We start from the raw sequence: 16703 nt of genomic DNA on the forward strand, positions 1-16703 counted from the left end.
TAACACTTTTATATTCGGGTGAATACATAAAGGATAAGAATAGAACAATGAAACAGAGAAATAGGAGTAACCAGGAGAAATTGATATGATTTATTAAAAAGGGGCTCATTCATTTTTTCTCGTAGATAATAGGTGTAACAAAACTTATCGTGAATGCAGCAGCTCAAGCCTTTTGGCTTTGTGGCAAATTAAGAAACCAGACAAATCTAAAAGCGTTTAGAATGATAGATATGGTTTTGAGATATGGAGATAGAAGCTATTAAGCCATCAGTAAAAAGAAGAAAATATGAATTAGTTAAACATGAAGCATTTAATAATTCATTATGATGAGTCCCAATCCTCATCAGAGTCTCTAGGGGTTTCATTTGAACATTCATCCTCGACATTGTTACCATTAAAATACTCATTACTGTCTTCCTCCGAAAAGCTTTGAAACTCCATGTTTGATTCTTCTGATTTGCTAGAACTCTTTTCATCATTTTCCACCAATCGATTAGAATTGCAATTACTTCTGCTGGATTCATTGCATTCCTCACTAGTTTTATTTTCATACTGTGAAAACTCCATATTTTTATGCCTATCATCTTTGTCACCATATGATCTTACTTCTTGATCAATTGAAGGAGATGAGGCTTCTACTTTAACAACTTCATTGTAATCCAACTCTTCAAAAGAATTATCTGATTCGAAATCATGTTCGTCATTATCAAAGTCCGTGTTAAGACTTTCCAAAGAACCATTGTTGTCTGTAACTTTATCTGTTACAAATTCATCAGAAATATCAGCAACGGAATTTTTTATAAATTTAGTTAACTTAGAGTTGATATAAGTTCCTAAAGAAGGGAAAACACTTGAGGTAGATGCACTTGCATCACTCTCTGTTTCTAATTCTCCCTTTTTTGCATGCAGCTGAAAATCAATGTTTTCCTTCTCTGAATTCTTAAATCCGGAAGAAACATCTGAGAGTGGATCATCAGTTTTATTGATACGAGAACTAAGGTTTATTGTTGGCTTCTCCTCAATAGAGTGGTTGTTTTCTTCAGTTTTCTGATCCTCCTCTGTTTCACAGCTTGAGGAGTTCCATGATTCATAGTTTGAAGAATTCCTTTCAGACTCATCAGTTTCATTAGTAGTGTTGGCTTGAACCATATTAGATGTATTCTTCTCTATTATCTTGCTATTTATTGTCTCTGAAATATCATCATCCATATTTTTAACTTCAATCATTTCTTTATTTGTAGTTTGATTGGATTGACTATTGCGTCTGATATCGAAACAGGTATTCTTTTCTTTGCAACAGTCTTGGATTTCACTACATAAACGATGAAGAAAGCAAGGAGTTCTGAAAAAGTCCCTTCCAAACTTTGGATATACATCTTTAAAATAATAGACCAACTGCCCCACAACAATCCCATTGAATTCTTCTAGATGGATAGTCTTCTCAGAAATAAGCGTATAGAGCGGTAATAGAAATGGAAGATAGAAAGCATAAAAAGTAAGAAATCCATATGCCTGGACGAATGCTCTCGGATTTTTTCTGGTCCACAGATATGTAATGGTGCAGGACAATGAAGGGCCAAGATGAGGAGTAAAAATGAATGAAGCATTTACCAATAAAAACAAGGAAGCAATGAAGAGCACCCAAATATAATCTGACTTGTGGAAATATGAATCCTCTAAGAGAGATGAATATCGATATAGGAAAACTACATGCATCAAATTTTCAACAGATAATATACCAAAAGAAAAAGGAGCTGTGAAGATTCTGTGGATTTGAAGGTCTTTCAAGTGGTACCAAGAATATGACATCTGATATGGCTTTAACAGGTCAATAACACTTATAAATACCAAAAAAGCCACTATACCACATAAAGCACGAGTAACTGGTGGGGTACTCTTAACAAACGTGATCAATACATTATCTGTCATTCAAGGGCTAAAAATAAGCCGAAATTTGAAAGAAAACAAACTAATAAATAGAAGCCGTAGAAATACACAAATATGCAATTGCTATAGTAGTTTAGATTGTAGGTAATGAAGCATCATTTTCTGCACAAGATTTTAAAAGAGTTAGGCTTTATGATATTAATAAAAATACCATAATTCCACAATACAATTTATTAAACAATAAACCTAATCAACCAATTTATTTTTATAATCTTTCTTCAAAACGCCTTTTTATTGAAATATCTTCCAGTCTAACTTCATATATTTCACCACTTTTTACTCGAATTGATCCAAAATTGCTTTTGATAGAAACCAGAGCACCTGTTTCACCCTTACCAACACCTTCCAAAATGATGGCATCTTCGTATTTTTCAGGCTGAATATACTTTACGTCTCGTTTCTCAAAGATTTCACCTCCTTTACACTTAAATATCCCATCAATATAGTCATCTACTATGTACTCCCTGTCTTTTATCTTAATAACAGTTCCATTATAAGCCGATGTAAGTTTATTCAACCAATCTGTCCCTGCCTCCTCATATTTATCTATCTTGTCATTGTATCCAGGTGTCATACCAGTATGGTATCCAGGCGTCATGCCGGTATGATATACAGGTGTCATTCCGGAGTCATATTCTGGTGTTGTGGCATTTTCACCAAATGCTGACATATGGAAGGGTGTCTTATATCCTGGTGTTTTGTATCCCGGTGTTTTGTATCCAGGTGTGATTATGCTGTGGCCATTATATGATTCAACTTTGTTAGACAGTGGAATATAACTACGCGGGCGTTCTACTGTTAAATCCATTAAGTTTATCCCCACATATTTGTTTGTATTCAGTAAAACACGGCATTTGCCCTTGTAAATATCCCTAATGATACCCTCCTGTCCTTTGAACTCACCTTTCTTTATTCTAACAGCCTTATTTACAAGTGGATCCATCTTGATTCTTCTTGGCTTGACAGGTTCTGAAAATGTTTTTGTCTCCAAAATAGGCTTCTGTAACCGATCAATATCAGCGACCACCTCTTCTTCACACCCACGAATTGCAAGAATTGCAGTCGTATTGATTGGGATACTGTTGTTGCCTACCAATGTCTCATTATTAAGTTTGACAATTATTCCATTAACACCATCATAGGATACCTCTTCTCCGACTTCATAATATTTCTGTATATAGTCTATATTCATCTCGTATTTCTTAGGGCCATCAGACACCACTACAGAATTGTCGCTCACTGATTCTATCACTCCAATTAGGTTGGTAAGATCCCCTTTTATTACTTTTATTCTCGTATGCTTTCCTAGCATGGATCCCTTGCTTTTCCCAGAAAATCTGCCTAGCTCTACAAAGGTATACTCTGTATTAAAATCAATATTACTCTTCAGCATTACTTTTACCAAAAATCCATCTTTATAGAAATCTCGATTGTAGTAATATCCTCCATCCTTCTTCACAACTTCATTTCTAAATTCCTCCGGATTAAACATTTGTGGAGATGCATGGAAAGTAGTAATAGAAAATAAACTTTCTGATCCATCATTGCCTATCTTCTGTCGCTTACTATTCTGCTTTTTTCTAACAATACTTTCTGAGGTTGATCCTAATCTTGGAATAACTTTAACCTTTACACTACTTTCATACTCTTCAACTATTTGAACTAAGTCCCCTTTGTATTTTCCTCCTCGAATTCGTCCATACTCATTAATGACTTGCTCTTTCTTATAATTAATGGCATCCACCATTTCACGGAATGGAACATGTGAAATCCTGTTTCTATTCACATTCTTTATTCCTGTAAGAACTTCCTCAACTGCAGACTTCTTGTAGCTTTCTACATAAATATATCCTTTCAGGCCATCCTTACTGATAGCCGAACAAATATTCTTCATGGTTGTGGATTTATCGGTATTGTCTATGGTGGTGGTGGTGCTCTTATTGCTGGAATTTATCTTGTCAATCACCTTATTCACAATATCAGCTTCCTTTCCAATCTTACATCTTACAAAAAACAACAATGGTGATGATGATGTTGGCAACAGTGAAGACTGTGCAATCCTATTGTGACGTTCAATATCTTCGCTCTCACTGCCTGTATAAACTTCCTCATTCTCAATGTATCTACGCTCCAACTCCTCTATCTTATTTCTATACCCATCTGTTTTCAATCTGTATATGCTTTTGTCAACAGTGTCATAGTCATCTGCATTTTCTGAGTCTATAAAGTTGTCTAAATTCTCTGAAAATTCATCTGAGTGATATTCTTCATCCGAAGATTCAGCCTCTACATTGACAAATTTAGAACCGCGAGACATACAAAAAGGGCAAAAAATTCTGATGAAACGAACAAAACAAAATAAGGATTAAAATTATGTGGTTTAATAGTTTACTTATAGTATGTTCGTTTGTTACTCACACAATTCACAAGTGTACATTCCAGAATCACCAATACATTTATTGCGTGTTACGGTAGTAATAAATTTAGACAGCTCAACTTCACTGGTTAGAAACTTCTCCAATAGAGTAATCGATTCGTCCAACTCATCATCTCCTACTCTATCGATCTCGTAAAATATTGCTTCAAAATTGATGGAGGAAATGGCCATTTTAAGATTATCAAGCATTTTTTGGGGCTATATACATTTCCAGAAAGTACTAAATAGCTATTCGGGGAGTATCTTAATGTATAATCCATTAGTTATGGAAAACCATTGAGAGTCCATATTCAATAGAATTTGAAAAAGTTTTCTTACTTTTTATTCAAATCCCCCAATGTACATTCTTCTATCGAGCAAATGCCACAAGAAGACAAAATTTCTCATAGAAGAGCTGGGAGAAGTTCTGCCAAATGCCATATTGATAGATGATGAGGAATTTTACAATCAATACAAAGTAGATAGAAATAATTTTGGATATTTCGAAAAGACAAATGACGCTATCGATACCCCTATAAGTTCCAATAGCACTCCAATTCCTCCGTATATATATGTTCATGAGGATATTGGACCACAGTATATCATTATAAATATCGGCAGCAACCAATTTGTTTACAAATTGATTAACTATAGAAGTAGAAGCGATCTGGGTATTCAATCCAAAATTAAACCAGAGAGCCAACTTATTCTCAATAACTTTAAAAGTGATATTGGTTTGAAAGTTGCTGATAGTCTTATGGATTTGATTCCATTGAATATAGATTCCAATCAAGTAATTAATTTTACTGTAAAAGGAGACTTTATATATTTTAGAATGTACAGATTTGTAATAAGAGTTGTAATCGGAAGCAAAAGTATTGGTACGAATAATAACAACCACGAAAAGAAAATTAGATCGCCAAGTGGTGCAAAGCCCATCTTGGAGCAGATAGGCCCACAATTGACACTTAGACTATGGAGAATAACCGAGATCGAGAATGATGAAAAGAAGGTGTATAATTACAAAAAATACATAAAACATAGAAACCTTTTATGATTTCCAATTGGAATACTTGCCTTTGTTTTTTTCTATCTATGAATATAATATAGATTTTTTGAGTAAATTAAGGTTAATTTCAGGTTTTGGAGCTGTGAAATTTTTTCGAGCAAATGTATTGTTGTTTTAGGAGCTTCCTTATTGTAAATTCAGTAATATAATTTGTTTGGTGGTAATCACGTTGAACTACTTTCATCAACCGATACATAATTATAGTCTATTGAGCAATCAGTAATTAGGTTACAATTTCCACAAACTTATTAAGAAGAGTTTTTGTAATTTGTTGATTAAAATAAACAAAGTAACTTGTTTGTTTGTTTTTAGTACTTGTATGCCCCATGAATTTAAACAATACTCCAACAGTTGTGAATAATTATGGAGAAATAATTCTAGAGGACAAAGTAGGATTTTCTTCAATCCCAAATCAAATTAGAAATAAAGGGATACATGAGGGTTTCATCTTTAACCTTCTTGTTGTTGGCAGGCGAGGATTGGGCACCAAAACACTTGTAAATAGTCTGTTTGGATCACCAATTCTCAGTGCAGAAAGGTCAAATGACATAAACACATCTATCAGTGAGATTATTGAAAATGGCATTAAACTTAAAGTCAGAATCACCACATTCCACAATTCAAACTATGACAAGTTATATGACCATATTTCCTTGTTAAATTCAGAATATTTTGAGGAGGAACAGTTGATATTCAACAAAATTACAGACAAGCGTATTCACTGCTGTCTCTTCCTGATTCCAAATGACTCGATTCTAGAAAATGAATTAGAGTGCCTAAGAAAATTAGCAACAAAAACCAACATTATTCCTGTAATCACAAAAGCAGATACATATACCTGTGAAGAATTAGAAAACTATAAACGACAGATTAATTCAAAGATATTTGACAACGGCAGAGTCAATGAAATGAACTCTGGCGATATCATTCCATCTATATCTCAGATGGATATATCAACCTGTGATCAACCGTTTTTATTTAGTCCAATCATGAGTGTAATAGCATCTGAGGATGTTTTTGATATCGATGGAGTATCGAGAAGAGGAAGGCAATATCCATGGGGCTTTGTCCCAATAACCGAATACTGTGATTTCAAAGCGTTACAACAGCTAATCATATATGAGAAGTTTGAGGACTTACAAGAACGAACAAATGAGATTTTCTACAGTGATTATAGAAAAAAGAATTTCAAGAATATTTCAGAGGAAAGATTTTTCAAAAAATTGCAAAGTCAAATTGAAGGAATTGTTCATGAAAAATATATAGCTAAGAAGGAGCAGCTTCTACAGGAGGAGAGGGAGCTAGATAAATTCTTTCATAAGCAGGAGTTAAAGTCAATTGAGGAATAAACATATTAGAATAAAATAGCCTTTGAGATCTCGCTCTCAATACAATTTTAGTAATGAATAGTTTGTATTAATTTTGAAAAATAATAGTTAGGCCACATCTTCATTCAATATGAAGAAGAACTATTATAAAAAACAGCAATATTTCTTGTAGCAAAAATAGATAGCTTCTCCTCTAAACAATAAATGTCACTTTAATAAATCTATACCCAACACATACATTTTCAAAAGTGATATGGTTATGATTTATTCATATTAAGTAGTTGCACAACATCATCAACTCTTTTTTGTAATCCAGCAAATTTTTCTTTCATCGATTTAAGTTCTTCTGGACACAATTCCCTTGGACTAATTGCATCGAAAAAAAATGTTCTCTTCTCACAATCTATCCAACCCTTTACCAATCCATTGCTCATTGCTGATAGTATCAGCTGGAGTAGTTCAAATTCATTGACATCCATCTTATTCAAAAATACATCGAACTCTACATATTTTGAATAACTTACCTTGCAGATATTTATGAGCTGAATTACAGCAGCTTTCTTTGAAACAATATTGGCTGAAATTTCTGGATGCACAGCATTGGTTGTAATACCAAGGTTTAAATTTCTAACGATTTCAATCAGTTCATTTGATTCAGATCCACAGATTCTTAAAATTAATGAAAAATCATAGAAATTCTCCGAAATCACTGCATACTTGCACAGTTTATTCAAATCTACAGCAATGCTATTCAAACTGGTTGTTTCTGCAGTGGTATTACACTGTTTATTGGAATGGATTGCGGATTTGAGATTGGCTAGCTTGATCATATATTTTAATGTATTCTCCACATTCCCTACCTTTTCATAAAATAGATATGATAAGTAAACTAGATTTAAATAATTGTTTCTACAGAGCTTGATCTGTTTCCAATCAAAAATCTGATATTCAATTTTCTCTAAATTATTAATCAGTGTATTAAATATACACAATTTTAGCTTAATCGCAACAATATTTTGTTTGTATGTTTCCTTGTCATGAATGGAAGCTACTCCCAGATTAATCAAATCAACATAGAACCCAGAAGAAGCATTTCTTTCAAAAAAATCCATCTTGTTAGATGCACATTTTCTGGAAGGTACTTCAAAAATACTTAGACATTCTATTGTTTTTTCAATGGTTTTGGGATGCATTTTTGGAATAGCTTCTTTAGCATACTTTAAACAAATTTCGTAGTTGTCTGTGGAACTCTGTTCAATCAGCAGGTATACATCGAACCATTTTCTTTCCTTTATGGAATTTTCAAAGGAATCGCTCAAATTCATGGGATAAAAATAACAAGAAAGTGAAGTGGAAAAAATAACTATTTCGAAGCATTGTATTTCTAGAAAGAATGTAATACTGAATATAGGGCAATATAAAATAATTTATAGGAAGTGGCTTTGTTTGTAGAGAATTAGAAATGTTGGTTAATTCAACCATCAAAGTATATGGCTGGATGCAACACGTCTTAAAGTAATAAGAATCACTGGACTAGCTTTGTAAAAATCATTTTCTAAGCACAAAAATGCCTCTAAGTAACTGCAGTATATCCGATATTCCTATATTTATGATATATTTGTAATATACAAAAATTCTATCAGAGTATGCATCTTTTTTCATAAATTGAATAAAATCCTCCTGATAGCATGTATACACCATTATCTGCAATTATATAGCTCTTATTTTCTCCAAAATGTACAGCTTCCAGTTTTTCAACTCCGTTTTTCGGGATTCTCCAAATTTGTTCATAGTTCTCAATGCAGATGCATTCATCCACAATTCCTGCAATCCAATCCAAATCACTACACGATCTGCTACATAATTCCTCAGATCGTTGTGTCACCTTTACTATATTCTTATATGAACATACTTTTTTGAAGCCATTGCAAATTAGTTTATCACCATTTAAAAAATATAAATGATTTCCTGAAACAGTAAAATCTGAAATGTTTTCTACAGGTGAGCTAGAAAGATGGCAGAACCCGCATTCTCCAAACTCTTCATGTTCACAAAGTGAATTTATAGACAATTCACAGCCTGTTCGAATATCAACAGTCTTAATTGTTTTCCCATCAAATAGAACCATTACATCTCGTATAAAACCTATTTTTTCAGTATTATGACTTTTGATAGATTGGATCATGTACCTTTGTCTCAAATCGTATAGTTTAATATTAAACTCATCAAAACTAGCCAGAATAGGAAATTTATCGTTATTATAGCAATGGTCTTGTAAAGACTCAGTTCTATATTTGTAGAGAAGGATGTTCCGATGAGAATCATAAACACTCAGCCCACACACATCAGTGGTTGTAAATACGGCAGAATCTACTGGGAAAAACCTTGTATATACATTTTTATGAGTGGTAAATAGTTCTTCGTTGTCCAAATAGACAACTCCTTCTTTCGAAGAATAGATTAACAAATCTGAAATGAAATCTGATGAAAAATAACTCACAGATTTACAATTTGCAAAAATATCAGAAGAATTGGCCTGCAAGTTGGTGATAGATGTACTACTATTAATAGAAGACAGGCATGAGTTATCAGAAGGAGGATAGGTATCTGTGTTTAAATACAATTCTCCTGAATTGTACAAATTAGATTGAATAGAAGAGACCATGAGGGTGAAAAACAGGGAATTACTGAATAAATAATAATACGTTTTTTAACTTAATTGAATTTGAAACCTTTATAGTATGATTATCCCAAAGAGCCTTGATAAGCTAGAGTTGTATGTAGAATGACATACAAAAGCATTACAAGACATATTCTATTAACAATTATTTATTAAAATCACCTACTTTGGAGCAAAGCAGTTGATCACTATAACCATGATGAATAATACATCCATATGTTGTGTAAAAGTACTTTGACTTCCTAAAATAACTATTTATCCATCAGTTGTGTAGCATGATTCATACAGATATCTTAATAAAGATGTCTCCTTTTATGTTACTCTGAAAAATTGATATCAACTGCTAAAATTTAAATAACTTAAGCATTATTATGATCGATTTTATAGAATTTGAAATGCTTTAATCTACGATCATTAAAAGTCTCTGGGACACGTATAATTGAAGTGAATACTGGATCATTCATTTCCTCTATTCAAGTTTCAACAAAACACTTACCACTGAATCATTCATTTCCATATATTCTGTAAAACCCTGTCTCACATAATCAATAGAAAACTTAAAATTACTAAAGAATAATCATCTTCATAATGCTTATAGAGTTGATTTATTTATGTTTTCCATTTCAATGATGTGATTTGCCTTTATAATGTTGTCTAACACCTGATTAACTTCCATATTCCAGTTTTTCTCCCCTAAATTTACCATGGAATTACACTGATTGATTTTTATGGAACAGTACTTTTCATTTACCATTTTTGTAATAAAATCAATTAATAGTTTCTGAGGATCTTCTTGATCTGCAAAATCATTCTGGGAAATATTCATAATCTTTGTCATGTTGTCAATAGAGATAGTAGAAAAGGAAGAGATCACTATACAGAAATTATGTTCCATAACTGCTAACTTCAAGGATGAAAATAACAGAGACATTAGATCTCCCTCTGATGATCGTCCATTACCATCATTTCTTCGATCAAATTCCCCTTCATAATCACCCTCGATATCATTTAATGCATTTTTAATATACTCTAAAACCCCATCTACTTGGGTAACTTTGATAATCCTTTCATCTCTGAACAGTTTCACAAGCTTTCTCATAGGTTCTGAAATTTCTTTGTTTCTATGAAATTTCTCTACCATTTCCCTTTTATCCAACAAAATATTTCTTTTTTCTATTAATGAAGAGCTTATTAAACAGAAAGCTGCCATGATATCTGCATTTAACAACATAGATGAGGAATTATCATTAACAATTGAACTCTCTTTCTCAAAAAACTCATACCATTTCTTGCTGCCTTCCAAATACTGTTCTAAAAATATCTTCAGTTTTATCTCTCTTTTTAAATATTCTTTGTTTCTCCCACTTCGTCTAAATTTTCTTAAAATCACCTCACTATCTAAGTATTCCTTTAGTTTTAATGAATAATCCATCTGTTTCAGGAGTATTCTGTTCTTAACCTCTTCATTCACACTCGTAAATGTTTCCACAGGAATATTTATCAATATTTTATAGCTCCGAGAAATTGGTAAAATAGTTGATAAGAATTCTGCAATATCAACCCTTTCCCGTTCTAAGTCCATTTTACCAGTTAAAATTTCATCTAAAAGCCTATTTAAAAAAGTTTCAGGCTGTACATCAATATTCCTTATAATTTTATCATTGGGATTGGAATTAACGCCTATTGCTTTCACATCATCAAATATTTTGCGAATTATTTGACGAATGCATTCCATATTTTGTTTTCTCTTGTTCTGCAATACCTTCAACGTACTAATAATATCATCTTCATTTCTACAATGTTGAATAATTTCGATCTGTATTTGTAAGAGGGATTCAAAATCATTTGCTATCCTTGCCAATCGCTCATTTTCAAAAAGTGAATCCATGGGCCAAAAAACAAATAATCTTTTAAATGGTGACTTTGTTTAAGCTATTATGAGATCAGTTGAAAATCATACTTGAGAAAAATTGTCTCATGGTATCAATAGATAGCGTTATTAAACACTTAATATGTAGTGAAGCTAATGTTTGATGTATGCATACAGACTTAAATTTTCACATCAACAGCTACAAGACCTGTTTATTGTATCCATGTGTATATTCAGAACATCTTTTACTTGTATCAGTTAAAGGGTGTACTACACTATATCATGCCGAATACTTTCACTTTTATTGAAAATAAGACAGCTTAATAGATTTGGTGTTGCATTTTCCAATATGTTTTCAAAAGAAATATTTTATTGACATTATCATCCATAATAGAACCAAAATAGTCATTTATAACGTTATCATTTAAATTTCCTTATATTTGAAATTAGTATTTACAATTGTAGATAATTAGTTGAATATTGCTAATAACAAATCATTAATAATAGTCGCTTAATCCTGAAATAATGGGTAGAACTAAGTAAATAACAAGAGAGGTATGTTAGGCTAGGTATAATTGTGTTCCAGCCAACAGTCCATTCCAATAATACTATAATATTTATTTAAATAATCCCCCCCAATGATTGCAATTCACACATCTGATTTTGTGCCCGACAGTGGTAGTAATAACATATTTATTAGAGAAAGTGATTTGATTTATGAGTATGAAAAGGTACCCTCACATTTGCATTTTAATTCCAGTTTTCAATTGCATGAATTTCGTCAATCTGGATTTTGTTTTGTCCTTTTTGAAAAAAAATTAGAAGTGATAAAAGACGGAGTGCTTATAAAAAAATATAAATCAAACAAAAAGATTTTGTCCAGTAGTTTTATGAGGATTGAGGATACCAATGCAGATTTTTTTCATACGCATAATCAAAAGGAAATAGAAATGCCAGAAGCAAACAGTTCACATCTCTACTCTACATGCTTCTTAATTTCTGACAATAATGTATCTTATATTGTTGATGAATTCAACAATACCATATTTACCACATCGACTGATCTGGCAAGTCTTTTATTCTTTACTACAGATGGAACAATATTCTATAAAAAAGATGGATATTTAACCTATTCAAATAGAGGAAAAGAACACATGTATAATTACAACAAAATAATTGTGAAAGTGCGAGATATTGATGAGTCAAACTCTCGCCCCACTACAGAAACAGAGAATTCATTTGCAGATTCTGAAATCTCTGCTATGGATGGGACAAATATCTGGGAGAATTGTTCTATTAGACACATTACGGATATTTCATGTGTGGTCATCCATAATAGAGTATATGTAAAGATCATTAGTGAGAATAGGGTTTATATTATCAGCAATAATATTATAATAAGCGAAACCATTAGCATAAGTGATACCGTACCTTCAGCTACTTCTTGTCACAATTTAAGCAGCATCATCTATAATTCTGACAATATTAATCATCTGCTTCATTTTGACTTAAATTGCACTGTATCTAATTATTTGAGAAGCTCTTCTATAAAGCACCTATTCCTATACTTCAATTGCTTTTGGGAAGTAGGAATTACTGGTCTGGAAAATGAATTGAGCAGAATAGTTATGGAAAAGGTCATTAGAAATATAAGCGATGGGGATAAGGTATATACTAATAGTGTTAATGGGCTACAGACCGTTGACATAATCAATTTAGTTCATAATGAACATATATCAGAAAAGTCTTCAAGATTGTTGGACATTGTGATCAATAACATTTGTATAAATGTTGATGAATATTCTCTCGCAAAAACCTATCGGAAAATTGATGAAAATGGTAAACGATTAATTAGAAAATTTTTAGAGAAAATAAAAAGTATACAAAGCTTGAAATTAGTTATCAGGGAAAACATGGATAAAGTGGAAGAAATTGTCACAACAAAGCATTTAAATGAGGAATTATATCAATTGCTCCATGAACTTTATGAGTTTTTGAAAAAGAATTATGAGGTTCTGCCTCATAATTCACATACATTAGATTGGTACAAAAAACTTCTATTAAAGAATAATATCATTATTGCAGATTATAAAGGTATAGAGAAGATGGTTGAATTGGAAAGAAAAGAATATAACAAGGGATAAAGAGAATATCTCGCCAATTAATAAACTTATGTCCACAACCTGTTTAGAGATGTACTTGCATTTATTCCAAATATACCCTACTAATAAGTTGAGAAAATGAAGATTAAATATTATATCTATCTATAGTCCTTTGATCAACAATAGCTAGCTTTTTAACCTACAAAGTGAAAGAAAATGATTATCATTAAAATTTTTATCCAAGCCACAGAAAATATATACACCTATTGTCTTTTAATAAAGTCTGTAGTATTCCATTATCCTTAATTTATTCATTTTTAAATTCATCAAACGATAAGGATTTAAATAAACTTATTATTTTTTGTCTATTTATTTAAAAATTAGTTAATTTTTATTACTTTTTTTTACTTGACTTGTAGGTGCACATTGCAGACTCACATACTTCTCTACATTTTTCATAGTAGGTTTCTTTATCATGTAAAAACAATTCTGCGGCATCCGCTCTCAAAGGATCCATGGGATTTGGCTCGTCTAGCATAGATAGTATCGAATACAGCGTCTTATCGATTGTTAATGCTGGGGACCAATCTTTTCCCAATGTGCTTATACAAATTGATCCATTGGAATTAATATTTGGATGATAAATCGATGTAGCAAAAGTAACTTTAGGGGGACTATATGGATAAGTAGGTGGAAGTACAATTGAAAGTTTTAGCACGGTATTATGGTAAACACTCGAATTACTTGGGCGTATTTCAGCCTCCCAAGTATATAAATCCCCATTTATACAAGGATCAACAGTCAGCTCCTTCGAAGAATTGGACATACACATTTTGATCTCTTTCTTAATTCTCATTTCAGTTGTGGTGTTTATAGTCATCTTTTAGAGAGGGGCCTGTGACTTAGTGAAAATATTTTGAACTAAAGGGGGTAGGAAAAGGGGAAAATATATATCACAAATCAAATTAAAAATCTCTTCACTATAGCTATAAGCTATTGATTGATAAACTGCTTTATGATTTGATATGTTGTACACAACTGATCAGACAAATGAAAATATTTTGAACTAACAAAGTCAATGGTAGTATTACTCCTAAATATAAGTTTCATTTATCAATAAAGTTAGTTGGTTATTGAAATATAATTCCTGCAAGATCAATACATTTTTAGGAGGTTTGATTATCTAGCCAAATCACAATCATGTTTATTTATATGCTATATACAATGCGTTAAATTTATCACTTACAACTGAAAAGTTAATAGGCTCAAATATTCCTTCAAGAATGCTCTTAAAAAAATAATAGGCACAGGATCCACCTGCTTGCTCTAAGCTTTCTGGAAGTTTAAACTGCTTGAAATTACTATCCTGTCGATAATCATCCAGAACAATGCCCTCTATATTGGTGACTGATGGGTTACCATCCTGTTTGTTCGGTATCTGTTCTTTAATTTCTATAGGTGTTTCAAAATAAATTGAAAAAAATCGAAGTAAATACTCGTCAGTTTCATTCATCGAGATTTTTTTAAAAATATCGAATTTCTGGAAGAAATCATCGGCAATTCTTGGTGAAATGTATTTACCAATACTTTCAGCGTGTAGGTTGCTGTTTTCCATTGAGAAAAGAGTTCGCATAGATGAATTGAAAAAAAGTAAAAAATAATCCGTGGAAATGTTATCTCTCATATATGGGTTCCTTTTCCGAATTATTTTAATCTTAATTATTGAAAGTTAAATTAATCGTACCAACTACAAAAAATTCCAAGGCTGATATCTTTAGTATTTACTATATTAGTGTTAACGGGATTGCCAATTTGGAAACTTTTCATTAAATAGTTAGTCACAAGTATATTTTTATAATCTGCATAATAGTAAGGTTCTTATCTATAATATACCATGGTATACAAATATATACATATTTGGGTTTTGTCGCACCCACTATTTTAATATTTCGAGAATTGTATTTTTACTTATTACCCCTAAAAATTTTATTTATTTTTTCTGATCAAAATATTTATTATTTAGCTGATAAATATTTTTAATTGAATGGGATATCCATTTGATATGCCATGGTACAGTGCCCCATCCATTTTTAGAGTAGTGCAAATCCCATCAGTCAATTCAGTAAAAATTTTGCTGATCAATCTTATCAATTATTTGGATTTTGAAACACATGTATCATGTATATAAACAAATAAATAAAAGTATTAAAAGATTTATATTTACAAATATCAGCATGGAGCATAATTATAACCAGGAGCTCAGAGATGCAGAGCTTTATGATTTTCTCATCAATGCCCCCAAAAAATTTAGAGATAATGAAAGAATCAAAAAGTTTCAGATGAAAAATGGTGACTTAATACACTGCATCTTGTGGAACTATCATTTTTATATCTCAGGTACCGACATTGTAAAAATTTTAATTTATAGATTTCAGCTTGAGGGTCGACAGATCGCAAATTTAAAGAAATTTGAAGAGGGTATCTTCAGTGATTTAAGAAATCTTAAGCCTGGTATTGATGCTACGCTTGAGGGCCCAAGGTCGGATTTCCTAGAGTTTTTATATAAAAATGGGTGTATTCGAACTCAGAAAAAACAAAAGGTATTTTATTGGTATTCTGTTCCTCATGATGCGTTGTTTTGTGATGGATTGGAGAGGGACGTTCGTAGAGAAAATCAGGTATTTGCCTATAATAATTTTGTGCAATCCAATCACCAACAGGTTTCTCAGCATATAATGCATCACCAACCGATGAATTCACAAAACCATCATACAATGCATCATCAACCCCCCCAGCACGTTCAGAATCCACATATTATTTCCAAAAAAAGCCTATCGAATTATCAGAAACAGCGTAAAGGTAGCATTACAGGGTTGCCAGCAAAGAACTATGATATTGGAAATTCAAACAAAGAGATCAATAACTTAAGAAATACTTTATTTAGTGACACATCCTCACCCAGCCAAAACCTGTTTATGGCAAATGAATTTAATCATATAGATACTAAGAGAAGCAGCGATATTCTTAAGAAAACGCTATTCGATGAGGAAACCCCAAATATAATTAGCAACTATACTCGACCATCCAATCTTAGTAGAAGATCTTCACTTGTGTTTTCGGGGGATTCGGAATCCAATAACAATTTTAGACAAAGATCCTCTAGTGTTGCTCCATCGAGAAATGCATTTGACCATATGAATAATTTTGGATTTATCAACGATAATTATTTGCCAGAATTTGACTTTGACAGGAGTATTTGCCAAATTAAATCAGTACAAAATACCATCGACG

At 32.0% G+C, this 16703-nt stretch overlaps 1 protein-coding gene across 1 annotated transcript; it reads right to left on the bottom strand.

Annotated features, from left to right (window-relative positions):
- Positions 1 to 2152: 2152 nt before the first annotated feature.
- On the bottom strand, positions 2153 to 4264 carry LOC147073023 (uncharacterized). Its single transcript, XM_085945690.1, has one exon. It carries the CDS (start codon positions 4262 to 4264, stop codon positions 2153 to 2155), a length of 2112 nt encoding a protein of 703 aa, XP_085801816.1.
- Positions 4265 to 16703: the final 12439 nt, after the last annotated feature.

This window comes from Rhyacophila brunnea, unplaced genomic scaffold, assembly GCF_057557595.1.
Source record: "Rhyacophila brunnea isolate RB1 unplaced genomic scaffold, BYU_Rbru_1.0 scaffold_188, whole genome shotgun sequence".
In the NCBI taxonomy this organism is placed as follows: Eukaryota; Metazoa; Arthropoda; class Insecta; order Trichoptera; family Rhyacophilidae; genus Rhyacophila; species Rhyacophila brunnea.

Bases quoted from the DNA above. Each gene is read 5' to 3' on its own strand.
- LOC147073023 (XM_085945690.1), bottom strand. From the start codon at position 4,264: ATGTCTCGCGGTTCTAAATTTGTCAATGTAGAGGCTGAATCTTCGGAT.